At 45.4% G+C, this 27,855-nt stretch overlaps 1 protein-coding gene across 1 annotated transcript; it reads left to right on the top strand.

The window, feature by feature from the left end:
* Nucleotides 1-333: 333 nt before the first annotated feature.
* On the top strand, nt 334-27,855 carry DLD (dihydrolipoamide dehydrogenase). Its single transcript, XM_070946820.1, has 14 exons — nt 334-463; nt 6,064-6,139; nt 8,126-8,205; nt 10,259-10,327; nt 11,169-11,238; nt 12,214-12,314; nt 14,048-14,191; nt 17,283-17,384; nt 18,976-19,166; nt 20,737-20,907; nt 22,481-22,670; nt 25,131-25,268; nt 26,261-26,350; nt 27,006-27,855. Exons 1-14 carry the CDS (start codon nt 425-427, stop codon nt 27,069-27,071), a joined length of 1,527 nt encoding a protein of 508 aa, XP_070802921.1. The 5' UTR covers nt 334-424; the 3' UTR covers nt 27,072-27,855.

Genomic DNA, 27,855 nt, shown 5'->3' with positions numbered 1-27,855 from the left:
AGAAAGAAAAAAGGAAAGCAGGAGGGAGGAAAGAAAGAAGAAAAGAAAGATAAAAGGAAGGAAGGAGGACAAAGAAAAGAAAGAAAGAAGAAAAGAAAGGAAGGGAGGGAAGGAAGGGAAGGAAGGAAGAAAGAAAGGAAGGAAGGAGAAAAAGGAAAGGGAAGGAAGGAGGAGAAAAGGAAGAAAAGAAAGAAAGAAGAAAAGAAAGGGAGGGGAGGGAGGGAAGGAGGAGGAGGCGGGGTTGGAGGAGAAAAGAGAAGCCCCACCCACCCTCACTTCCTCCTTCCGGTCTGAGGCCGGCCACGCCCCCTCCCTCTGCCGCGCCTGCGCGAGTCCTCCGGGGCGTCCTTGGAGCCGCTGCCGCCACTGCCGAGTGGGGGGGGGGGGCGGAGGTGTCGCGGAGCGCGAAGGAGCCGCCGCCGCCATGCAGAGCTGGAGCCGCGTCTGCTGCGCCCTCGCCCAGGTAGCGCCCGCGGGGGACCCTCGGCCTGCACTCCCGTCCCCTCGGGGCCCCCGGACACGCGTGGGAGGGGGGCGAGGGGGGGGGGCTCTGCAAAGTCCCTGCTGAAGCCTTGGAGCCCTTTGCAGAGCGGCCTCATCCAGACATTGGGGGGGGCTGTTTGCTCGGGTTGGGGGTTCAGACGATGCTTGCAAAGGGACACGTGTGCAGATAAAATGAGAAAGGCAGGCTGGGTTGCTGGGGGTGGGTGGGTGGGGGGGTTGCTTCTTGCAGAGGGTGGGGGGCAACACGGGGTGGGTGGGTGCCTGGAGGACACTACAGGGCTCTCCTGTCTTAGTGGCCTAAAAGACTGGTGGGCTTCCACTTTCAGAAGTCCCCAGCCAGCCAGCCAGCCAGCATGGCAGAGGAATAACACAGCTGGGAGGGTGGGGACCTTGGAGGTCTTCTAGTCCAACCCTCTTCTCAAGAAGGAGACCCTAGACCAGGAGTCTCCAACCTTGGTAATTTTAAGCCTGGAGGACTTCAACTCCCAGAATTCCCCAGCCAGCATGGCCGAGGAATAACACAGCTGGGAGGGACCTTGGAGGTCTTCTAGTCCAACCCTCTGCTCGAAAAGGGGACCCTAGACTAGGGGTCTCCAACCTTGGCAACTTTAAGCCTGGAGGACTTCCACTCCCAGAATTCCCCAGCCAGTATGGCAGAGGAATAACAGAGCTGGGGGGGGGACCTTGGAGGTCTTCTAGTCCAGCCCTCTTCTCAAGAAGGGGACCCTAGACTAGGGGTCTCCAACCTTGGCAACTTTAAGCCTGGAGGACTTCCAGTCCCAGAATTCCCCAGCCAGCTGGGAGGGACCTTGGAGGTCTTCTAGTCCAGCCCTCTTCTCAAGAAGGAGACCCTAGACCAGGAGTCTCCAAGCTTGGCAAATTTAAGCCTGGAGGACTTCAACTCCCAGAATTCCCCAGCCAGCTTTGCTTTGAATTCTGGGAGTTGAAGTCCTCCAGGCTTAAACGTGCCAAGGTTGGAGACCCCTGCCCTAGACCATTTCAGATAAAGGACTGTCCAGTCTCTTCTTCTTAAAAGCCTCCAGGAATGGAGCAGCCACAACGTCTGGAGGCAACCGGTTCCGCTGATCGATCAATCAGAATAAAGCTGGAAGGGACCTTGGAGGTCTTCTAGTCCAGCCTTCTATTCAGGCAGGAGGCCTTATATACCATTCCCAAGAAATAGTTGTCCAGTCTCTTCTTAAAAGCCTCCAGGGATGGAGCAGCCACAACTTCTGGAGGCAAACGGTTTCGCTGATTAATCAAGCAATCAATCAGAATAGAAGTGGAAGGGACCTTGGAGGTCTTCTAGTCAAACCCTCGGCTCAAGAAGGGGACCTTATACCGTTCCCAACAAATGGTTGTCCTGTCTTTTCTTAAAAGCCTCCAGGGATGGAGGACCCATAACTTCTGGAGGCAAGGCATTCCACTGATTGATCAATCAATCGATCAATCAATCAATCAGTCGATCAGAATAGAGCTGAAAGAGCTGTGGTAGAGCTAAATTATATTTAGATAATTTCTGCAAAAACAATTGACGCTCTATCCAAGCTCCTTTTCCTAGGCCAAAAGCAAAATAACAAAGAGTTGGACGCAGGGGTGAAATCCAATTTCCCCCCCCCCACCGGTTCTGTGGGCGTGGCTTGGTGGGCGTGGCAGGGGAAGGATACTGCAAAATCCCCATTCCCTTCCCACTCCTGGGGGAAGAATATTGCAAAATCTCCATTCCCACCTCACTCGGGGGGCCAGCCAGAGGTGGCATTTGCCGCTTCTTCAAACTATTCAAAATTTCCGCTACCGGTTCGTCAGAACCTGCTGGATTTCACTCCTGATCCCTACTCTAAGGAGTTGGCAAGAAGAAGCACTCTTGTTGCCTTTTGCATATTTTAGGTAGGCAAGGATCCCCAGCAATCCTGCTCATTGCTGGCCCAGCTGGCTGAATCTTACTGCAGTTACTAAACAACTGAACGAGGCTTTATTTCCTAGACTTTAAAATAGGAAGAGTATTTGGGTATGTTTTATTGTTTGTTTATTTGATTTGTATACCGCCCTACTCCTGAAGGACTCAGGGCGGTGAACAGCCAAACAAAAAAATACATAGATACAAAAATTTAAAAACCAGATAAAATCGAATTAAATCATTTTGGCCCAGACAGATTAAAACACCCCAATAATTTAAAAGCAGATTAAAATTTACATATTAAAAAGAGGGAAAAGATTAGGCCAAGCCCGCCTGGTGGAATAAAAAGGTCTTCACAGCGCGGCGGAAGGTTCGCAGATCCGGGATCCTCCGTATCTCCGGGGGGAGCTCATTCCAGACGGTAGGTGCCCCCACAGAGAAGGATCTCCCCCTAGGGGCCGCCAGTCGACACTGCTTGGCTGACGGCACCCGGAGGAGTCCCTCTCTATGAGAGCGTACTGGCCGGTGGGAGGCTATTGGTGGTAGTAGGCGGTCCCGTAGACAACCAGGTCCTATGTCTTGTCTAATGAAGAGAAGGCCTGGGGGAAACATCATAGCAGTCTTCCAATATTTGAGGAGCTGCCATGAAGAAGAGGGAGTCAAGCCATTCTCCAAAGCACCTGAGGGCAGGAGAAGAAATAATGGATGGAAACTCATCAAAGAGAGATCCAATTCAGAACTAAGGAGAAATTTCCTGGCAGAACAATTAACCAATGGAACATCTTGCCTCCAGAAGTTATGAATGCTCCAACACTGGAAGTTTTTTAAGAAGAGATTGGACAGCCACTTGTCTCAAATGGCATAGAGTCTCCTACTTGAGTAGAGTATTGGATTCGAAGACCTCCAAGTTCCCTTCCAACTCCATTATTTTATAAATTATTTGAATTGGTAGCAGACCTGGGTGATTTTGTGGGTGTATAGGTCAGAGGTCCTCCCTGGTGGCTGAGGATGACGAAAGTTTTGGTCTAACATCTCAAGGGTTTTGTTCTTTCACAAAAGTTTTGTGTGGTTGTAGCAAATTCTAGCAGGACTCTTCTTGTGCGTGGAGCAATACAACAGTTAAAGCAAAATCCCTCAAACCAGGAGTGAAATGCTCCCGGTTCGGACCGGATCGCTCGATCCGGTAGCGATGGTGGTGGGTGGTTCGGAGAACCGGTAGCAAAAATCCCTGCGCTCAACCCCCCCCCCACATGCCCAGCTGAGCCGCGCGATCATCAGAGGCTGTTTTTTTTTAACTTTTAAAAGCATTTTTTCTACAACCTCTTCGGCCGAAAAAACACTTTTAAAAGTAAAAAAAAAAATCCTCTGATGATCGTGCGGCTTAGCTGGGATCGTCAGAGGCTTTTAAAAGCATTTTTTCTACAACCTCTTCGGCCGAAGAGGCTGTGGGGGAAAAAAAATGCCTTTAAAAGCCTCTGGCGATCCCAGCTGAGTTGCCTGATCATCAGAGGCTTCTAAAAGCACTTTTTCTGCAACCTCCTCCCCCCAGCCATGCCCACAGAACCGGGCCTGAAACTTTTATGGGTATCCCATGGAGAGGGAGGGAGGGAGGGGGAGGGAGAAGGGGGGAGAGAGAGAAAGGGAGAGAGAGGGAGAGAAAGAAAGAAAGAAAGGGAGAGAAAGAGAGGGAGAGAGATAATATATCCTTTCATATTTTAGTTTGGCAGTCCTTTATTCTGTATAAATCAAAATAAAATTGGAATGGAATGGAATGGAATGGAATGGAATGGAATGGAATGGAATAGAATAGAATAGAATAGAATAGAATAGAATAGAATAGAATAGAATAGAATAGAATAGAATATAGAATTTTTATTGGCCAAGTGTGATTGGACACACAAGGAATTTGTCTTTGGTGCATACGCTCTCAGTGTACATAAAAGAAAAGATACGTTCATCAAGAATCATAAGGTACAACACTTAATGATAGTCATAGGGAACAAATAAGCAATCAGGAAACAATATCAATATTGATCAATAAAAACTTGGCTGATCAATAAAATCAGCCGAGTGTCACTTTTATAGAGTTTTATAAGATGTACCAAAAGTCAGGCCTCATACACCAATCGCAATATATTTTGGGGGAAACGTTACTATGTTAGGGACATTCTAAGATCATATGTCAAAGAAATAAAGAACTGGCAATCAAGTTGAACATTTAATGTAATTTATGCAATAAATGATGTGGCTTAGGGGGCTTGATTTTTGGTCTACCCTGCATTTCTTGATCATCAATTGCTTCCTTGTTGAGAATTAAAGTAATTGGAATTTTTGGCTTTCCTGGAGAAAAACGATGAGAATTGGATTGTTCTCAATTGTTTTTTTTTAAAATGTAAACTATCCGGTATTGTTCAGTACAATATATTGTTTCATAATGTGATAAAACTAAGCTGGACTTCTGTAGGAATCTTATTTGCCTCTCTGAGGTTTGAGATAGTTGGAAATAATCAGCCACAATAGCCTTTTTGATAATATTTTTCTGCTGTATAAACAGATTTGAATGTGTCCTTGAGATTAATTGCAAGGACCAAACGTCAAGGTTTGTAAGGAAGTATTGGTTTATAAGCTTATTGGCACATAATACACTTTGTTATTTGCAATCGGTAGTTGGGAGCAGGCTTAAGACTGGCTAATCACCTCAGCTTTTATTTTCAAACTTTTGTCTTAGCGGAGTGTAATAAACAGAAATGCTATTTAGGATACAGAAAACAAGAGTAAGGGTTGAGTTTTTGCCCAATGCATCGTATGGATATGTCATCCTTTCTGAGGGAATTTAGATGCCAAGGAAGACAAACATTGAAGATTTTTTTTTTTCCTATTTAAGAGTTGCAAAGAATAAAGGTAGAATCGAATCGAATAGAATTCTTTTATTGGCCAAGCGTGATTGGACACACATGGAATTTGTCTTTGGTGCATATGCTCTCAGTGTACATAAAGAAAAAAAATAAAATATATTCGTCAAGAATCATAAGATACAACATTTAATGATAGTCATAGGATACTAATAAGCAATCAAATCATACTAGGAAACAATAAAAACAATATCAGTTATAAAGATACAAGCAACACGGATATAGCCATAAGGATGAGAAGAAAAATAGTAATATAGTCTTAGTAGTTAATTTGACAGTGTTGTGGGAATTAGTTGTTTAGCAGAGTGATCGAGTGAAATCCAGCAGGTTCTGACAGGTTCTGGAGAACCGGTAAGCGGAAATTTTGAGTAGTTCGGAGAACCGGCAAATACCACCTCTGGCTGGCCCCAGAGTGGGGTGGCAATAGAGATTTTGCAATATCCTTCCCCCAGGAGTGGGGAGGGAATGGGGATATTGCAGTATCCTTCCCCTGCCACGCCCACCAAGCTACACCACGCCCACCAAGCCACACCCACAGAACCGGTAGTAAAAAAATTTGAATTTCATCATTGAGAGTGATGACATTCGGAAAAAACTTGTCCTTATGTTTTGTTGTTCTAAACTAAATTGAAAGATAAGTAATTAGATTGTAATTAGAATAATTAGAGTAAAATGAGTGACGGATCATTCTGTTAGGCCTGATTCTAGAAACTTATTCTTTCCTCTTTTTTTTTCTTTTCCTCAAATTAGAGGGGCCATTTTAGCCGGATCCAGCATGGCTTACAAAGCATTTCAGCAGCGCCTGTGAGAACTTACGCCGATCAAGGTAAATATTACCTAGCTTTGAAATGCATGGAAAAATAGGGTTTCTTTCTTCGTAAAAATCCACCGCTCCTTCCAGGATGGGGTTTAACTGCATTACTGTTTTATTTATTTATTAAATGCTCATCCAGCTCTTTTGAGTTGTACCCGACACTGCATCTGGCATTTGTGCATTTATATTACCGTGTTTCCCTGAAAATAAGACCTGTCTTATATTTTTTTTTGAACCCCGAAATAAGCGCTTGGCCTTATTTTCAAGGAGGTCTTATTATTTTGGGGGGTCTGGAGCAAGACGGGAATTCTCTTGCCGTTGTATCGGATTTCCAGCTCTGTCTCCCTAACCCTAAGCAGCGGAAATGGCAGGAACCGGCTGCTCATGTGTTTAAATATTTTTGGGAAGGGATTATTTTCGGGGCAGGGATTATTTTTGGGACAGGGTTTATCTGGGGAGGGCTTATTTTCGGGGAAACACGGTACATATTCTGATGATTACGTAGCAAAACACTTTAGTAAAGCCACTAGACCACGGGTGTCAAACTCAAGGCCTGTGGTCTGCGGGGTGCTTAGATCTGGCCCGCGGGACTGCGAAGAACCGGCCCACAGTACCTCTGCCAGCAAAAATGGAGCTAGGGAGGGTCATGTGTGGCCCACCCGGGGCTCCATTTTTGGCTGCGACGGCCTGGCCTCCTGCAGCCCTCTGCCAGCAAAAACAGAGCTCGGGAAAGCCGAAAACAGAGCATCGACGAGTGACGTGTGAGCTGGCCATGCCCCCCCTGGTTGTGCCAACCTGCCCCCCCCCCCAAGCAGGGGTGAGCTCCAAAAATTTTAGCAAGGGGTTCTCTGCCCGGTTGCTGGGTGGGTGTGGCCATGGTGGGCGTGGCCTAGTTGGCCTCCTGCACCACGGCGGGGGTGGCGGCGCGTTTTTGCCCTCCCCGTGCCCTCTGGAGGTTGTTTCTGGCCTTCCTGAACTTCCAGTAGGCCTATTTTTCGCCCTCCCCAAGCTTCCATGAGCACCCTGTACTTACCTGCATCCAAAACAGGCTGTGTGGGGACTCCTGGGAGTGGAGGGGCAGAGCGGGTGGGGCCAGCCAGGAGTGGGATTTGGGGGTTCTCCGAACTGCACAGAATCATAGCTAGAGGTTCTCCCGAACCCCCAGCATCCTACCCCTGCCCCCGAGGTCAAACACAACCCTGATCCGGCCCTCGAGTTTGATACCCCTGCACTAGGCCCTTGGAATTGGCCGTCTCAATATGTTAACAAAGAAGTCCGATCCGAGGATTGTTTATCATACAGGTAGTCCTCGACTTACAACCATTATTCATTTAGTGACCATTCAAAGTTACAACGGCACCGAAAAATGAGACTTATAGCTGTTTTCACAGTTAGGACCGTTGCAGCATTCCCCAGGGTGACGTGATCAAAATTTGGGCACTCGGCAGCTGACTCGTATTTATGACAGGCTCATGGGATCACATTTTGCGACATTCTGACAAAGCAAAGCGAACGGGGAAGTCAGATTCACTTAACAACCGTGTTATTAACAACCGCCACAGTTCACTTAACAACTGTGGCAAAATTCGTAAAACGGGGCAATACTCACTTAACTGTCTCGCTTAGCGACATAAATTTTAGGTTCAATTGTCGTAAGTTGAGGAATACCTGTACAGTGGAATATAGCTGTGGCTATTTACTTGTTTACCGTATACTGTGTGAAAATAACGAACAATATATTCTGTAGCAATGGAGATATCTTTCTATAGTAACAGTAACAGAGTTGGAAGGGAGCTTGGAGGTCATCTAGTCCAGCCCCCTGCTCACGCAGGAGGCCTGGACTAGGGATTCGAACCGCCGAACTGCCGACCTTTCTGATTAACAAACTCAGTGTCTTAGCCACTGAGCCAATCTTTCTTGGCAATCTTTAAATATTTAACTTAAAAAAAAATTCTCTGTGATTGTTCTTCTCAAATTAAGTTTGGGTCTTTTTGTCAGTTGATGCTGATGTGACCGTCATCGGATCTGGTCCCGGAGGGTATGTTGCTGCCATCAAAGCTGCCCAACTTGGCTTTAAGGTGAGCAAGCATGGTAAGATCCCCAGGTAATGTCTCAATAGTTTGGAAAAGTTTGCCAAAGTTCTTACCAACAAGCGAAAGAGTGGAAGGTTACTCATCTTGTGTGCAGATAAAGGTAAAGGTTCCCCTTGCACATATGTGCTAGTCGTTCCCGACTCTAGGGGGCGGTGCTCATCTCTGTTTCAAAGCTGAAGAGCCAGCGCTGTCTGAAGATGTCTCCGTGGTCATGTGGCCGGCATGACTCAATGCCAAAGGCGCACGAAACGCTGTTCCCTTCCCACCAAAAGTGGTCCCTGTTTTTCTACTTTCATTTTTTACCTGCTTTCGAACTGCTAGGTTAGCAGAAGCCGGGACAAGTCACGGGAGCTCACCCATTACGCAGCACTAGGGATTCGAACTGCTGTAGGAGGTGGTTAAATATGACGGACCTTCAGTGACACCCAGATTATAAGAAATTTGAAATAGAAACTGAGAGTTAAACAATGTTCATTCACCCTCAGTTGTCAGGCCTGGAAGCCATCTTTGGTATTGGGCCTTCAGGCCCGCCACATTTTACTGCTGTGGGAAACTGGGAGGGGGGATTGTATGGAGCAAGGATGATATGTAGTCATAATAACATTCCTTTCTCAGAGAGTCAAGGACACCTTGCCCTGCACCTGGAGGGGTGTGACTGTGAGGCATCTCCAGTTGGGACAGTGTTTTGATTGGACCACGTGATGGACATGTAGCAGGGACTTGAACTTTCCTTTGGGTGGGGAAAACCTGGAAGCTTTCAGATTCGGGTTTTCCCAGATGTGCCAATATGACATCTGTAATAAAGTGGAACTTTGAGGAACTTCAAGCCTCGGAGTCTTCTTTCGTTGGGGGTGTCAGAATTAAATATGATTATGGTTTCCCAGGGTTGCCATTGCCTTTGAGCATTAGGACAGGAGACCACCAGGGAATTTGAAGGCTGTGGACTAGAATGGGAAATTGGAAAAAGCATGCCAGAAGAAAATGCAGGACAAACCCATTCTCTCCCCAAGAAAATGGCCTAGATTCGTGATGGCGAACCTGTGGCACATAGAGCCATATCTGTGGGCGTGCGAGCGTTGTCCTACCTTAGCTCCAGCGCACCAGCTGATTTTCTAGCCTTCCGGGCCCACTGGAAGTCAGGAAATGGGCCATTTCCGGCCTCTGGTAGGGGTGGGGGGGGTGGGGAAGGCTGTTTTCGCCCTCCCCAGACTCCAAGAAAGCCTCTGGAGCCCGGGGAGGGTGAAAAATGGGCCTACCGGGCCCACCGTACCATTGCATGCCAAAAGCAGGGGGAGTGTGGGGGGGGGGGCGTGCGTGCGTGGCGCATTAAATTATGGATGCGGGCACGCATGTGCACGACCCCCCGCACTCCCCCCACTTTTGACACACGACGGCAAAAAGGTTAGCCGTCACCGTCCTAGATAAATCAAACCACAATCAAACTTAGCTAGACTCAACTCTTTCTCTTTGAAAATTAGTTCCTCAGTAATGCCTGAGGAACTAATTCTGCCACTAAGGTACAGTTTTTGTTGTGTTGCATCTTGAAAGGAAAATTTACTTATTAATCAAATTTATTAGCCACCCGTCTTACCACAGAGTTGGTTTCTGGACAAATTGTAACAGGATCGTTCTCAGAAGCTGATGCCGGGTTTCTGTATGAAAATTCTGTTCAAATTATTATGTTTGAAAGCAGTCTTGTTCAGAAAGAACAGGGCAGATTATATTCTTTTTACAATCACCCTTGGTCATTAATCTAGTTTTAACTCCCTGTGGTTACTTAAGTTGGGCAAAAACTGCACAACTTAAAACTTTTAAGTTTTCCGAAGGGGTCCTTGATATGCTCTGAATCTGATTTTTTTCCCCCTGCAGACGTTTCATTACCAAACTTGGTAACCTCATCAGTGCTAGAAGGGAAATGTTTTTCGATATTCAAAAATGTATTGAAATATATTCCAATACCTTCTAAAAACCCAGGACTGCATTTTCTGCAGCAAAACTAAACAGTTATTAAAAAATAACTCTTGCTTTTAAATCCTAGACTGCCTGCGTGGAGAAAAATGAAACCCTGGGTGGGACATGTTTGAACGTTGGATGCATCCCTTCTAAGGTAGGTTTGGGATTTGTCTTTCCCATCATATTGGAAGCAAACATCAAAATTTGAAAAGGGTATTTTTAGAAACTGTGAAGTGAACAGAGGTAGCTATTTACGACCAGAATTGAGCTCAAAGTTGCTAAAACAAGAAACTTTCTTGAGTGTGTTTGTCCCATTTTACGACTCTTCTTGCCACATTTGGTTGTTAAGTGAATCCGGCTTCCTTGGATTTGACTTTGCTTGTCAGAAGGTCGCAAAAGGGAATTGATGTTGTGACCTGGGCTTACTGAGTCATTACAAGACATAATTAGTCCCAAACAAACCTATTTTATTGTAACAGTTGAGAATTACATTCATTCCAGCTGAGTCCCAATTAGTTGGAAAACAAGTCCTTTGGAAGAAGTCCTTTCGGGATAATCACCAACCTTTATTCTTCTTTGACACCCTGCCAAAGACCTTACTTGGCAAAGCCCCACAACGTTCAGAAACAAACAAGAGATGCCGACTGGAAACAGAGTTAGCAACGTTGCTTTCCTGCAAAAGGCCCAACTGTCTTTGTTTTATGAGCTGCACTGTGGTTGTATTAGCCAGCCGTCTTGATGTTACAGTCCCAAATACATTGTGTGTGTGTGTGTGGAAGACTAGTGTTAAGTGGACTGAGTGACTACTTAAGATAAGACAAAACACCTCAAATATTAAATATAAAAGTGCTGCCTTGAAGCTGTGAACATATAATCAGGGTTTTAAGTACTTTCCCTGACTGGGTAAGGGTAGTTATTTTAAATGCACCATTTTTTAAATGTGGCATTTACGGAGTAGATTGTGTATTTAATCGAAAACTGCTTTTATATTACAGGCCTTGTTAAACAATTCACACCTGTACCATTTGGCTCATGGCAAAGACTTTGCTAGCAGAGGGATTGAAAGTGAGTACGCCAGACAACTCCTATGACTCCAATTCTGCTAAGTATATTCCATTTGTTTGTTTGTTTGTATCCCGCCTTTATTATTTTTACCAATAACCCAAGGCGACAAACGCACACAATGCACTTGCCTTTGTGAGAAGGAGTCCGCCTGAGCAAGATTGGGGGTGATTTCGCTTCCTGCCTGCCTGCCTTTTCTTCCTTGTCTATCCTTCCCTCCCTCCTTCCTTGTCTTTTCTGCCTTGTCTCTCCTTCCCTGTCTTCCTTCCTTCCTTCCTTTTCTTCCTTGGCCTCCCTCCCTCTTCCTTCCTTCCTTCCTTCCTTCCTTCCTTCCTTCCTTCCTTCCTTCCTTCCTTCCTTCCTGTCTTTCCTTCCTTCCTTCCTTCCTTCCTTCCTTCCTTCCTTCCTTCCTTCCTTTTCTTCCTATCTTTCCTTCCTTCTCTTCCTTCCCTCCCTCTTTCCTTGTCTTTTCTGCCTTGTGTCTCCTTCCTTCCTTCCTTCCTTCCTTCCTTCCTTCCTTCCTTCCTTCCTTCCTTCCTGTCTTTCTTTCCTTCCTGTCTTTCCTTCCTGTCTTTCCTTCCTTCCTTCCTTCCTGTCTTTCTTTCTTTCTTTCTTTCTTTCTTTCTTTCTTTCTTTCTTTCTTTCCTTCCTTCCTTCCTTCCTTCTTTCCTTCCTTGTCTTTCTTTCTTTCTTTCTTTCTTTCTTTCTTTCTTTCTTTCTTTCTTTCTTTCTTTCTTTCTTTCTTTCTTTCCTTCCTTCCTTCCTTCCTTCCTTCCTTCCTTCCTTCTTTCCTTCCTGTCTTTCTTTCCTTCCTTCCTTCCTTCCTTCCTTCCTTCCTTCCTTCCTTCCTTCCTTCCGTCTTTTCCTCCTTGACCCTCCCTCCCAAGTTTGGATTGCAATGTTTAATTGTTCGGTAAACTCCTTTTCAGAATGCGGGATGCCCAAGACTAACCAACTTCATAATTTGTGTTTAAACAGTTACAGGTCTCCGGTTGAATTTAGAGAAGATGATGGAACAGAAGAGTGGTGCAGTGAAGGCTTTAACAGGAGGAATCGCTCACTTGTTTAAACAAAATAAGGTACCCTTTTGACAAAAACACACCGGCTTTTATTTGCATTATCCCTAGCTATTAGCTTTTTTACACCTCTTTAGTCTGCTGGGGGAGGATAAATAATAAAGGAAAAAGGGACTTCCAAATTCTTTATTAACAGAACATCTTAGAAAGCCAGATTCACTTAATAGGTGTGTAACTAATTTAATCACTGCAGTGATTCACTTAACAACCGTGGGGCAAAACTTGCTTAAGCAACAGGAATTTGGGGCTCAGTTGTGGTCATAAGTTGAGGACTACCTGTAGCCTTATTTGTTTTCTGATTTTCAAGAATCAGTAAGGAAGACATGGCTAGCTCAGGTAGCCATGTTGGGGTTTAGTTAATCTGACTTCTAAAAACAGCTGGATAGTTATTCTTTTCTTAAAGCCTTGAGACTCCGAAATGCCATTTTGCCGTAACGTATTTCAAATTTTATTATTATTATTATAAACTTTATTCATTAAACATGAAGCTCAGTCAACTGAACATTGAAAAATGTATCACAAATATTATTAAGTGGCACTGATGGTTGATACGGGTTGCTGCCAGCATCCTAGGTATCGACCAAGTATTATTATTTATTATTATTATCATCATCTTCATCATCCCTTTTATTCATTAAACATGAAACTCAGTCAACTGATCATTTAAAAATGTGTCACAAATACCATTGACTGGTGCTAATGGTTGATACGGGTTGCTGTCAGATTATTGTTGTTATTACTATTACTATTACTATTATGGTTGGTTGCCCAGTCAGCCAGATGTTGAGACTGGATTTGGCCTTTTTATCCACCTATTGAGTCCTTCCCTGGGTAAGCAGATGTTGTTTAATAATATTAACAGTTTTGTCACAGGACCTAAACCAGTGATGGCTAACCGTTTTGCCATCGCGCACCAGGAGGGCGGGTTGTGGGGGGGTCATGTGCATGTGTGGCCACACCCATAATTCTGCGCCCCGCCCTCGTGCATGTGCGCGCGACCCCCCCTCCCCTGCTCCTGGCACATGATGGCCAGGTAGGCCTGTTTTTCTTTCTCACCTGGCTCCAGGGCCTCTCTAGGAGTCTGGGGAGGGCGAAAACTGCCTTCCCTACCCCCCCCCCACCCCAAGAGGTCCTCCGGAGGCCAAAAACGTCCCATTTTGACAACTTCTGGTGGGACCGGAAGTTGTCAAATGGGGCGTTTAAGGCCTCCGGGGGGGTGGGGGGTGGGGAAGGCCGTCTTCGCCCTCCCCAGACTCCTAGAGAGGCCCTGGAAGCTGGGGACAGCAAAAAACGGGCCTTCCGGTCCCACCGGAAGTTGTTAAATGGGCCATTTTCGGCCTCCGGAGAACCTCCGGGTGGGTGAGGGGAGGCTGTTTTTGCCCTCCCCAGACACCTAGAGAGGGCCTGGAACCAGGTGAGGAAAAAAAAAAAAACGGGCCTTCCCCACATCACCCAGACCCTTTGGAGGCAGGAAACAGCCTGTTTCCCTACTTTTGGTAGGCCCAGAAGACCCGAAAATCAGCTGGCGTGCCGGAGCTCAGCTCACATGCCCACTGATATGGCTACGCATGCCGCCTGTGGCACGCGTGCCGTAGGTTCGCTGTCACGGACCTAAACTATTCCAAGCAAAGGTGCCTTTTGCTATTGGTCATTATTATTTAAACAGTAAGGTGTTGACAATAGCTAATTGTTTCTTTGCTTCTTTAAAAAAAAGGATTTTCCTTTCCTCCTTTAAGGTAACGCATGTGCCTGGCTTTGGAAAAATAACTGGCAAAAATCAGGTCACCGCAACGAAAGCTGATGGCAGTACTCAGGTTATCAATACCAAGAACATCCTTATAGCGACAGGTTCCGAAGTAACACCTTTCCAAGGAATTACGGTACGGCTTGACTTCGAAATTTAGCTAACGTCATATTCACTCGGAATATTATTGGTGAGAAAATATTTTCTTAAATTACCCTGTTTCCCTGAAAATAAGCCCTAATCGGAAAATAAGCCCTTGCATGATTTTTCAGGATGCTCGTAATATAAGCCCTACCTCCAAAAATAAGCCTCAGTTAAGATCGTCAGCCAGATGGATGTATTTAGTACCGTATTTTCCCAAAAAGATCTAGCCCTGAGTCCTTCGGGAGTAGGGCGGTATATAAATCCAAAAATAAAATAAATAAAATAACAATAACCAGAAAATAAGCCCTAATTTGTCTTTTGGAGCAAAAATTAATAAACCCGATCTTATTTTCAGAGAAATGTGGTATTACTATGTGGAGGAATTGTCCAAATTTGGTAACTTTAAGCCCTAACACAGAGTAACACAGAATAACAGAGTTGGAAGGGGCCTTATAGGTCATCTAGTCCAACCCCCACTCAAGCAGGAGACCCTATACCAGGGATGGCTAACCTTTTTGCCATTGCGTGCCAGGAGAGGGGGGGAGGGTTGCGCGCGCAAGTGCCCACGCGCATGCGTGCGCAACCCCCTCCCCCCTCCCCCCCTGCTCCTGGCACATGATGGCCTGGTAGGCCCGTTTTTCTTTCTTACCTGGTTCCAGATCCTCTCTGTGTATCTGGGAAGGGCAAAAACAGCCTTTCCCACTCCCTTGGAGGCCCTACGGAGGCTGAAAGGGCCCATTTCCCAACTCCCGGTGGGACAGGAAGTGACGTTTTTTGCTGTCCCCAGCCTCCAGAACCTCTCTAGGAGTCTCTAGGAGCCTCTCTAGGAGTCTCTAGGAGCCTCTCTAGGAGTCTCTAGGAGCCTCTCTAGGAGTCTCTGGAGGCTGGGGACAGGAAAAAACGTCACTTCCTGTCCCACCGGGAGTTGGGAAATGGGCCCTTTCAGCCTCCGTAGGGCCTCCAAGGGAGTGGGAAAGGCTGTTTTCGCCCTTCCCAGATACACAGAGATGATCTGGAGCCAGGTAAGAAAGAAAAACGGGCCTTCCCCACCCCGCCCCCAGGCCCTCCAGAGGCAGGAAACAGCCTGTTTCCCGACTTCTGGTGGGCCCAGAAGGCCCGAAAATCAACTGGCCGGCGCGCGCATGCACCCCAGAGCTGAGCTGACGTGTCCACTAATATGGCTCCGCGTGCCACCTGTGTCACACGTGCCATAGGTTCGCCATCACGGCCCTATACCATTTCTGACAGATGGCAGTCCAGTCTCCTCTTGAAAGCTTCCAGTGATGAAGCTCCCACAACTTCCGAAGGCAACTTCTGTTCCATCGGTTGATTGTTCTCACTGTCAGAAAAATTCTCCTTATTTCCAGGTTGAATCTCTCCTTGGTCAGTTTCCATCCATTATTCCTTGTCTGGCCTTCGGGTGGTTTTGGAAAATAGCTTTACCTCCTCCTCTCTGTGACAGAGATTGGAAAACTGCTCTCATGTCTCCCCTGGTCCTTCTCTTCACTAGACTAGCCATGCCCAGTTCCTGCAACCGTTCTTCATATGTTTTAGCCTCCAGTCCCCTAATCATCTTTGTTGCTCTTCTCTGCACTCTTTCCAGAGTCTCAACATCTTTTTTATAGTGTGATCAAAACCGGATGCAGTACTCTAGGTGTGGTCTTACTAAGGCTTTATAGAGTGGTATTAGTACCTCACTCGAGCTTGATTGTATCCCTCCGTTAATGCGAGGGAAGGGCCTGGTGGCTCAGCAGACTTAATAGCATTGTGATTAACACCAGCTGTCTGCAATTACTGTAAGTTCGAATCTCACCAGGCTCAAGGTTGACTCAGCCTTCCATCCTTTCTAAGGTAGGTAAAATGAGGACCCAGTTTGTGGGGGCAATAAGCTGACTTTGTATAAATATACAAAAGGATGAAGGCTATTGCTTAACGCATTGTAAGCCGCCCTGAGTCTCCGGAGAAGGGCGGCATATAAATCAAATTTAAAAAAAAAATGCAATTTAGGATTGCATTGGCTGGCTCATATTTAGCTGATTGTCCACTAAGACTCCAAGATCCCTCTCACAGTCACTGCTCTTAAGCCTGGTTTCCCCCAGTTTATATGTGTGCTTTTGGTTTTTCTTACCTAAGTGTAAGTCTTTACTTTTCTCTACATTGAATTTCATTTTGTTAAATATTACGTCGACTGGCGACTCCCAGGGGGAGGGCCTTCTCTGTGGGGGCTCCAACCCTTTGGAATGAACTGCTGCCCCCGGAGATACGGAATATCCCTGATCTCCGTGCTTTCCGCCGTGCCCTCAAGACCCTGATGTTCCAACAGGCGGGGCTAAACATACGAACATGTGAATGATTTTTTTTAAATGTTATCTTATTCTGGGTTTTATTTAATTGACCAAACTAAGTAATAATTTTAATTAGCAATTTTATGATGTTTGTGTGTCTATATTTTTCTTGACTGTACACCGCCTTGAGTCCTACGGGAGAAAGGCGGTATAGAAATATAATAAATAATAAATAAATAAATAAATAAATAAATAAATAAATAAATAAATAAATAAATAAATAATAAATAAATAAATAAATAAATAAATAAATAAATAAATAAATAAATAAATAAATAAATAAATAAATAAATAAATAAATAAATAAATAGGGCCCAGTGTTCACATCTGTCAAGATCCATCTGGATCTTGAGCCTATCTTCTAGGGCGTTAGCTATTCTTGCCATCTTAGTATCATCTGCAAATTTGGTGAGTTCCCCTTCTATTCCCTCATCTAAGCCGTTTATGAACATATTGAAGAGTACTGGGCCTAAGACGGACATTTGTGGCACTCCACTGTTTACTTCTCTCCATGTAGACTTAGAGTCTACATGGCTGGGGAATTCTGGGAGTTGAAGTCCACCTGTCTTAAAGTTGCCGAGGTTGGATGCCCCTGTAAATTTAGATTTAAATTTCTTGGAGAAAGCTGTGTCCATGTAAAGAAGATTTCTCTCTCTCTCTCTCTCTCTCCCTCTCTCTCTCTCTCTCTCTCTCTCTCTCTCTCTCTCTCTCTCTCTCTCTCTCTCAATTTATTTATAGATTGATGAAGACACCGTCGTATCGTCCACTGGCGCGCTGTCTTTGAAACAAGTCCCTGAAAAAATGGTGGTCATTGGTGCAGGAGTGATTGGTGTAGAACTGGTGAGAAACGGGCTTGGGGGAAAAAAAATGTGTTTTTCAGTGTCTCTAATGAAATGCAATGGTTAGATAGTTGGATGGGACCTGTCCACTGTTACAGGATAACGCTGATTTTAAAATTGCAGTACGGTTTACCAGCGGACTTTGGGAATAAATTCCAAGTTTATTATCTACAAAGATCTCTATGACCCAATAGCAAGATATATCACTTGCCTTACCAAAATTGAATTTGCCCCAAATTTAAGTCGTGAACAACTCAAGAAGATCTCCTTCCTCCATGTTGGGAAATGCCCAGCCAGGAAGGGAGGGGGGAGGAATCAAGCAGGGAATTAGCCTTGAGTCACTGCAGTAATAGTATAGTAATCTAGGTTGTGTTTGGTGTGAAGTTGATGGTAAAGAGTGCATAATGTTTGAACTGCTTCTAGAGGCCCGTGGAGCTTATTTATTTATATCTCACTTTTATTATTTTTATAAACCACGCAAAAAAGGCAAACATATCCAACGCATCTTCCTCCTCGTATTTTCCACACAACAACCACCCTGTGAGATGGTTGGGCTGAGAGAGAGTGACAGGCCCAAAGTCACCCAGCTGTCTTTCATGCCTAAGGCGGGACTAGAACTCACCATCTCCTGGTGATTGGCCCAAAGTAACCCAGCTGGCTTTCATTCGTAACGTGGGACTAGAACTCACTGTCTCCTGGTGATTGGCCCAGAATCAACCAGTCCTCTTTCATGCCTAAGGCGGGACTAGAACTCACCATCTCCTGGTGATTGGCTGAAACTGAACCAGCTGACTTTCATGCGTAAGACAGGGCTAGAATTCACCGCCTCCTGGTGATTGGCCCAAAGTCAACCAGTCCTCTTTCATACGTAAGAAAGGACTAGAATTCACCATCTCCTGGTGATTTACCCAAAGTCACCCAGCTGTCTTCCATACCTAAGGCGGGACTAGAACTCACCATCTCCTGGTGATTGGCCCAAAGTCAGCCAAAAAGCTTTTATGCCTAAGGTGGGACTAGAACTCACCATCTCCTGGTGATTGGCCCAAAGTCAGCCAACTATGCCTAAGGTGGGACTAGAACTCACCGTCTCCTGGTGATTTACCCAAAGTCACCCAGCTGTCTTCCATGCCTAAGGGAAGACTAGAACTCACCATCTCCTGGTGATTGGCCCAAAGTCACCCAGCCGTCTTCCATGCCTAAGGCAGGACTGGAACTCACCGTCACCCAGTTTCCAGTCGAGAACCTTAATCACTAGACCCAAGCTGGTGCTATGCTTTATGCTTTGTAAATGCACTTTGCATGCATGTTTCGCTTTGCACGCTCTACAAGAAGTCCTCTTGGTCGGCAGCTGACTTGTCTGGCATAAAAGTTTGGAAATTATTTTTATCATTAGGTGGTGGTGGAAAAAAAAAAGAAAAGAAAATTAATGAATTAGTCCCCTTCCATCATGTGGATCGTTGTCCCACGACGTAAAAAGAGTGTGGATTTCAAGTTGGAAGAATGCTTTATTTCATGACGGATATGAGCTTGCTCGGCGTGAAGTTTGTTCACTTGTTTTTGTAAAGCTGTTTTGAAAACCTCTTTGATCCCAGGGTTCAGTTTGGCAGCGTCTGGGTGCCGATGTGACAGCGGTGGAATTCTTGGGCCACGTCGGTGGATTGGGCATCGATATGGAGATATCCAAGAACTTCCAACGCATTCTCCAGAAACAAGGACTTAAATTTAAACTCAACACGAAAGTAACCGGCGCCACCAAGAAACCAGATGGAAAGATTGATGTTGCGTAAGTATTCAATAGGCAAATAACTGATTTTTTTTTTTTAATTTGATTTATATGCCGCCCTTCTCCGGAGACTCAGGGCAGCTTACAGTGCGTTAAGCAATAGCCTTCATACTTTTGTATATTTATACAAAGTCAGCTTATTGCCCCCACAATCTGGGTCCTCATTTTACCTACCTTAGAAAGGATGGAAGGCTGAGTCAACCTTGAGCCTGGTGAGATTCGAACTTACTTTAATTGCAGACAGCTGGTGTTAAATTACAGTGCTTTAAGTCTGCAGAGCTATCCAGGCTCCTGGATAGCTTTTAAGGCGTTTTCTCCCGTAACATCTTCATCCCTCTAGTATTAAGACTGGAAAACATGGCATGTTTTCAGAGAGTTGGGAAATTATAAATTTGTTCGATATGATATACAGGTCAGTGGTGGGTTCCAAAATTTTTTACTACTGGTTCTGTAGGTGTGGCTTAGTGGGCGTGGCATGACTTGGTGTCTCTATTCCAATAGGAATAGAGATAGGAATAGAAGAGAAGAGAGAACAGAACAACATGGAATGGAACAGAACGGAACAGAATCAGGAATTAGGAATAGAATAGAGCAGAAAAGAATAGAAACGGAATTAGGAATAGGCATAGAATAGAACAGAGAACAGAACAGAACAACATGGAATGGAACGGAACGGAACAGAATCAGGAATTAGGAATAGAGTAGAGCAGAAAAGAATAGAATAGAATGGAATCAGGAATAGGCATAGAATAGAACAGAGAACAGAACAACATGGAATGGAATGGAACGGAATGAAACAGAATCAGGAATAGAACAGAACAGAACGGAATCAGGAATAGGAATAGAACAGAACAGAGAACAGAACAGAACATGGAATGGAATAGGAATAGAACAGAACAGAAAAGAAAAAGGAATAGAAAAGAATAGAATGGAATCAGGAATAGGCATAGAATAGAACAGAGAACAGAACAGAGCAGAACAACATGGAATGGAACAGAACGAAATGAAACAGAATCAGGAATAGAACAGAAAAGAACAGAACGGAATCAGGAATAGGAATAGAACAGAACAGAATAGAGAACGGAACAGAACAGAACAAAACAAAACAACATGGAATGGAACCGAACAGAATCAGGAATAGAATAGAATAGAAATAGAATAGAATAGAATAGAATAGAATAGAATAGAATAGAATAGAATAGAATAGAATAGAATAGAATAGAATCAGGAATCAGGAATCAGGAATCAGGAATCAGGAATCAGGAATCTAGAATAGAATAAAACAGAGAACAGAACAGAACAGAACAATTTAGAATAGAGAATGGAACAGAACAGAACAACATGGAATGGAATGGCAGAGTTGGAAGGGACCTTGGAGGTCTTCTAGTCCAACCCCCTGCTTAGGCAGGAAACCCTATACAATTTCAGACAAATCTCTTCTTAAAAACTTTTACAACTGTGCCCAGAAAGGTGGGGCAAAACTGACTTAACAACCATCTCACTTGGCAAAAAGAAATTTTGGGCTCGATTGTGTTCATACCTGTACTGAATTTTACCATTTTTTCCTTAGAATTGAAGCCGCAGCCGGTGGCAAAACAGAAGTGATCACTTGTGATGTCCTTCTGGTCTGTATCGGTCGGCGTCCTTTCACCAACAATCTTGGCCTGGAACATGTGGGAATCGAACTAGATAACCGTGGAAGAATCCCCATCAACAACAGGTTCCAAACCAAAGTTCCAAAGTAAGTTGCAAGTGGTTAGGATTGTGGTTTATCTCGGAAGCTCCTGAACAAAATGAAGAACGATTGCCGTATTAAGCGTGATTTAACTCGCTATTTTACCAAACTTTGTTCTAATTCAGTCGGATAAGCGTTGTTCAAATCAGGAGCAGTTGTTTTTATTTCCCATCCTTTGGATTAAAAAAAAATGATTGGGGTCTAAATTCTAAATGAGAAGACAAAAGAGTTCAAATTTAAGTCACCTTTGTCTAAAAGCGCTGGCTATTTTTTTCCCCTCTTTTGTTAATTCATTCTACAAAAACCATTTGAGGCCAAAAGGTAACCCTGCTCTTTACATACATAGTAATATTTTTATTTATTTATTTGGATTCTGCCTTTACTGTTTTTACAAATAACTCAAAGCAGCGAATATATCCAAAACACCTTCCTTCTCCTATTTTCCCCACAACAACAACAACCTTGTGAGGTGGGTGAGAGACTGGCCCAAAGTCACCCAGCTGGCTTTCATGCCTAATAAGGCAGGACTAGAATTCACCGTCTCCTTGTGATTGGCCCAAAATCTCCCAGCCGACTTTCGTAAGGCGGGACTAGAACTCAAAGTCTCCTTATGATTGGCCCAAAGTCATCCAGCCAGCTTTCATGACTAAGGCGGGACTAGATCTCAAATTCGCCTTGTGATTGGCCCAAAGTCACTCAACCAGCTGTCATGAATAAGACGGGATTAGATGTCAAAATTTCCTTGTGATTGGCCCAAAGTCACACAGCCAGCTTTCGTGACTAAGGCGGGACTAGAACTCAAAGTCTCCTTACGATTGGCCCAAAGTCACCCAGCCAGCTTTCGTCGCTAAGGCGGGACTAGATGTCAAAGTCTCCTTGTGATTGGCCCAAAGTCACCCAGTCTCTTTCATCCCTTTTGTCCCACGTCGCTACGGTGGGACTAGAACTCACCATCTCCAGTGGTGGGCTGCTGCTGGTTTGGACTAGTTCGGATGAACCGGTAGTTCCCACCAGCGATTGGCTCTGCCCACCCACCCTAGCACTATCACCTCCTATATAATCGCTGGTTTTTCTATGCCGCGCGCTCACATTTTTGGTTCTAGCCGAATCGGTTATAGCCCGCCACTGACCACCACCTGCTTTCTAGCATGGTGCCTTAATCCCTGGACCTGTGATGGTGAACCTATGGCACGCATGCCACAGGTGACACGTGGAGCCATATCGGTGGGCACGCGAGCTCAGCTGATTTTCGGGCCTTCTGGGCCCACCGGAAGTCGGCAAATGGACTGTTTCCGGCCTCCGGAGAGTGGGGAAGGCTGTTTTCGCCCTCCCCAGACTCCTAGAAAGGCTCTGGAGCCTGGGGAGAGCAAAAAACGGGCCTACCAGGCCCACCGTGCCATCACGTGCATGCACACGGGGGCAGGGCACATAGAATTATGGGTGGGCACATGCACGGGCAACCCCCCCCCCCCTCGTGCTCCACCCGCTTTTGGCACGCAATGGCAAGAAGGTTAGCCATCACTGCCCTATAGACCAAACTATCTTTCTCTAATTTTTTTTTTTTAAAAAAACTTGACAGCATTTATGCAATCGGGGACGTCGTCGCTGGCCCCATGCTTGCTCACAAAGCCGAAGACGAAGGGATTTTATGCGTCGAGGGAATGGCCGGTGGCGCGGTCCACATCGACTACAACTGTGTGCCGTCGGTCATCTACACACACCCGGAAGTCTCCTGGGTTGGCAAATCGGAAGAGCAGCTGAAGGAAGAGGTGGGCCTCGTCATGTTTCATTCTGCTGGCGGCGGAGGTTGGGCAGGGCGTTCGTTTAGAAAGAGAAGAACAAATGGAGATGTTAGGAGGTTTTCAAGAAAAGGTTGAACGACCATTTGCCTGGGGTGATATAATTTAATTTAATTTAATATTTAAATTTATATATTATTTATATATATCTGTCAGGAGCCTTGGTGGAGCAGCGGACTAAAGTGCTGTTAAATAGCACTTAGCTGCCAGCTGCCTGCAATTACTGCAAGTTCAAATCTCACCAGGCTCAAGGTTGACTCAGCCTTCCATCCTTTCGAGGTAGGTAAAATGAGGACCCGGTTTGTGGGGGCAATAAGCTGACTTTGTATAAAAAAATAACACCGCTTAGGAGGGGGCCGAAAGCCCTACTAAGCAGGTATATACAAAAGTATGAAGCCTATTGCTTAACGCATTGTAAGCCGCCCTGAATCTCCGGAGAAGGGTGGCATATAAATTGAACCAATAAACGAATGAATGAATGAATGAATGAATGAATGAATGGCAGGAGGTTGGACTAGAAGACCTCCAAGGACCCTTCTATCCCTATGATTCTGAGAAATTCGAGCTTAGGAGAAAACCTGGCATGCATTCTGAACTGTCCCGTATTACACCAGCAGAGGGGGAGCTTTGTCTTCTCAATTAAAAAGTTTGGACAGAGGTAAAATTAGCTATGCTTTTATAGAAATGGGTGGCATAAGGTAATCGGTCCGATCGTGGCTCTGATTTAAATCGGCTCCAAACTATTTAAAAGAGGGGTCCCCAACCCCTGGTCCGTGGCCCGCTACTAGGCTGTGGCCTATTTGGAATTGGGCTGCGCGAGTGGCTGGCTGGAGCTCGTCCATGCGCCCACAGCTCAACTTGCTCGAGTGACAAGCCGGCGGGCAATTCTGCACACGCGTGATGGGCAAGTCGTGCATATATGCGCCGGTCCACCACATCCACAAGTGACCTGCACTTGTGCACCCCCGGCCCACCACTCACACAAGGGCTGCATGTGTGTGACCATGCTTGTGCGGCCCAGTTCCCCTGTTCCGCGCCAAATTTTGGGCATTACTTGATTTAAAGGATTATCTATGTGCGCATGTATATATCTAAGGATTTTTAAGGCAGTAGTGACGGCCACTGAAGATTGCGCTGCCAAAACTGCGCATCAAATCAGGGGCTTCAGTTGTTGGCTTTTTTTAACATTAAATCCTAAAATACAATATAGTGCCTTAGCCACCACTAATAATGTAATATGGTGGCTTGTCGGCCGCCGGCCCCCCCCAGCAGCCGAATCAGAGGAGGAGGAGGAGGGTGGGAGTCAGGGCCAGCATCAAGGCAACCTGAGACCTCCTAGGAGGAAGAGGGAATGGAGCAGGCAGAGAGACAGAGACAGAGATGGAGCATGGGTTATCCGTCAGCCCTCAGACGGAGAGTCAACAGCCCCCAGGTCTGGAGGTGGCTGATGAGGAAGAGGAGGAACAGCTGGGTCCAGTGCCTGACGTGCGGATGCACAGAAGGCAGAGGAGAGGAGTGGAAATCTATGGGCCGGTCCTTGGGATGGAAGAGCCTCCGCTGCTAGCGAAGCCCCACCCTAGCTCTGGGGATAAAAGGCAGGGGGCGGAGATGAATAGATGTGGCAGACAACTATTCCTCTCTCTGCCGGACAAACTTGTTAGCCTGCGTTGAGAGAGAAACTTTTTGCCGGGGCTGCTGGCGCTCCTAATAAAGGAATCTTTGATTTAACTTCAGAGGGTATGTTGTGTTGGGGAGCTGGACCAGAACAAGTACCGTATTTTTCGGAGTATAAGACGCACCTTTCCCCCCCTAAAAGGGGGTGAAAATTTAGGTGCGTCTTATACACCGAATGTAGCCCCCCCCCACCCACTGCCCCCCACCCTTTGGCCTCTGCCTCCCAGCAGCTACCTCCTTGAAAGCAAACAGCAAGAAAAAAACAGCTCCTTTCAGCTTCAGCACACCTAATTAGCACAAGTTAATTGGATCGGCTTCCCAACTCTCAGCTGTTTTGTGCAGGGCTCTCTGCTGCTTGCTGAAAAGAGATAAATTGCTGGAGCAGATTTTTTTTTCCCCTTGTGCTAATCAAGCTATGCTGAAAACGAAAATGAAAGTAAAGCAGGCTTGAGTAGTTCGGAGAACCGGTAGTAAAAAACTGGCCCCGCCCCCATCTATTCTCTGCCTCCCAAGTCCCAGTTGTTCAGGAAGGAATGGAGATTTTACAGTATCCTTCCCTTAGAGTGGGGTGGGAATGGAGATTTTGCAGTATCCTTCCTCTGCTACGCCCACCAAGCCATGCCATGCCACGCCCACCAAGCCACGCCCACAGAACCGGTAGTAAAAAAATGTTTGAAACCCACCACTTGTCAGTGGCTGTATCTCTTAAAAGCAAAGGAAAACTTCCGTGAATTTATAATGTTGGCTTGTTTTCAGGGAACAGAATACAAGATCGGTAAATTCCCTTTTGCGGCTAACAGCCGAGCCAAGACTAACGCTGACACAGATGGGCTGGTGAAGATCTTAAGTCACAAAACAACAGACCGGATGCTGGGAGCGCATATTCTAGGCGCCGTGAGTATGCCAAAGGATCCGCCCGTATTGTAATGTTGCGCAGCGTTGAGTAACTTTACTTCTAGCAGTAAAGTTATAGAATAGGAAACAGGTACTGACATATCAGCAGCGTCTGATGTCTTGTAGAAGGGTAATTGCCTGCATTTAAGGCTACTGTTATAAAGTTCTTTCCAGCATATAAGCAGTTGTGTAGTTGTTGTGCATGTGATTTTTGTCAGGCTGCTTGTCAGACTTCGATGCTACCTCAAAATAAATGAATTTCCAAACGGCCAATCTTTAAGGAAATTTTCTCTTTATTCGAGTACAGCAACCGGATCATGGCTCGTGCGGTCAGGACTGACCTTTGCCCCCCAATCCCTCCCTTTCCGCTCCCCAATTCTCTGCTTCTCATTGGCTATCTTCCAAGTCACTCTCCTGACTTCTTTTCTCGCCAGTTCACAGGAATGTTCCCCCCCTCTTCATTTCCAAGGAGACCGAGCTTCAGAGGGATTTAGCAGGCAAAAGTTCAGGCTTTATCTCCCTTTTCTATGTCAGCGCTGAGACGCTGACACTGCTATTTTTAAAAGCCATGAATACACACAACCGTTGTGGGGTTTTTTTTAAGAGTTACACTGGGAAAGGAGGACGAGGGCTCATCGTTTAAAGTCACTGAGCTTGTCAGCTGGAAAGTTGACAATTGAGGTTTGAGACCCTAGCACCAACACGATGGGGTGAGCTCCCGTTCCTTGCTCCAGCTCCTGCACACCCAACAGTTCGAAAGCATGCAAATGAGAGTAGATAAATAGGTACCACTTTGGTGGGAAAGTAACGGCGTTCCATGCGCCTTTGGCATATAGATATGCTGGCCACATGACCACGGGAATTGTCTTCGGACAACGCTGGCTCCCTCGGCCAAGAAACAGAGAAGAGTACTGCCCCCTAGAATGGGACATGACTGTACAGGAAAATCTGGGGGCCATTCTCATCCATCACTGTGATTATTCCTTCTCTAGGGTGCCGGTGAAATGGTTAACGAAGCCGCTCTGGCAATGGAATATGGTGCATCATGTGAGGACGTAGCCAGAGTTTGCCACGCCCATCCGGTAAGTTCCCACGACTTGGTCAGCCATGTTGGCATTATGGGGATTCATTTATTTGATCCTGCCTTCGTTATTTCTACGAATAACTCAAAGCGATCAACGAGTCCAGTACGTCTCCCTCCTCATGTTTGCCCCACAACAACAGCCCCTTGGGGTGGAGTGGGTTGGTCTGGAGGAGAGGGAGAGGGAGAGACTGGCCCAAAGTCACCCAGTTGGCTTTCATGCCTAAGGCGGGACTAAAACTCACCGTCTCCTGGTGATTGGCCCAAAGTCATCCAGTTGGCTTTCATGCCTAAGGCGGGACTAGAACTCACCACTAGCACTTAGACTTATATACCGCTTCACAGCCCTCTCTAAGCGGTTTACAGAGTCAGCCTATGGCTCCCAACAATCTGGCTCCTCATTTTACCGACCTCGGAAGGATGGAAGGTTGAGTTCAACCCCTAAACTGGTCCGGATCGAACTGTTGGCAGTCGGCAGAGTTAACCTGCAATACTGCATTCTAACCACTGAGCCAACACGGCTCTTAGACCACAAGCGGCTCTCTATGAAAGTTCTTCATAATAATTGATGAAGGTTCTGCATCGTTGCATCGTTTTCCTTTCTTACCTTCCCCCCCATTCATATCTCCATTTTTTTTTCTGTATCCCTCCCACAGACGGTATCTGAAGCTTTCAGAGAAGCCAACCTAGCAGCTTCCTTTGGCAAAGCGATCAACTTTTAAAGCGAAGGGACGTCCGTGGTCGTGTGAAAAGCACATTTTTTTCCCCCCTGTGAAACTGACCGAATGCTTGATGGAAAACCGAGTCTTTGCAATATCCCCGGGCCTTAATTAAGTGAACTTTAGTTCCAAAAAAAAGAAAAAAAGAAAAAGAAGAAAAGCTAAAATATTTAAACAAATAGAGGTTTGGATTTAATTAACCAACAGCTGTATATTATATGATCAATACTATATTTGTATTATTGATTGTTCCTTCTTAGGTTTCACAGAAGAAAAACAGCAGCGGTATCAAGCTAATGGATGGAGCGATCTTAAAGCGATCTTCATCATCCATTTCTTTCAAATATAAATGTCTGATATTATGCCATGTTGTTGCTTTGTCATTGGCGCATCCCGATGATTTAAAATAAGCCATTGTCACCTTTGCACAATGCAGTTAACAATTGAAGTGAAAACGAGCAATAGACCTGGGTCCGATTTATATACATATAGTTAAAGTTTAAGAATATTTGAAACTTGATTCATTTTATCCTCGATCACAATATAAAGGGACTTTTAAAATAGCCATGGATCTCTGCTGCATCAGTAATCACTTGCAGGCATTTTTTTAATAACGGCGAACTCCTTTGTTTTAGTGACATTTTGCAAAAGAGAAAAGAAAGATTCACAAAATCAATATACATCTGTGCTTGATAATTATTATTATTATTTTTGTGAAGCTTCTTGATTTCCGAATTTTAAAACTGTATCTTGAGAGTTAAAAAAATACAGAGGGAAAAACTTAAAA

This window comes from Pituophis catenifer, unplaced genomic scaffold, assembly GCF_029215685.1.
Source record: "Pituophis catenifer annectens isolate HBS135680 unplaced genomic scaffold, rPitCat1.0.hap2 SCAF_7, whole genome shotgun sequence".
Taxonomy (NCBI): domain Eukaryota; kingdom Metazoa; phylum Chordata; class Lepidosauria; order Squamata; family Colubridae; genus Pituophis; species Pituophis catenifer.
Note: the sequence above shows the minus strand (reverse complement) of the source record. Positions and strands in the feature narration are given on the sequence as shown.

Bases quoted from the DNA above. Each gene is read 5' to 3' on its own strand.
- DLD (XM_070946820.1), top strand. From the start codon at position 425: ATGCAGAGCTGGAGCCGCGTCTGCTGCGCCCTCGCCCAG. The intron at 10,328-11,168 runs GTAGGTTTGGGA...TTTATATTACAG, and splicing joins TTGGATGCATCCCTTCTAAG to GCCTTGTTAAACAATTCACA. The intron at 26,351-27,005 runs GTAAGTTCCCAC...TCCCTCCCACAG, and splicing joins GAGTTTGCCACGCCCATCCG to ACGGTATCTGAAGCTTTCAG.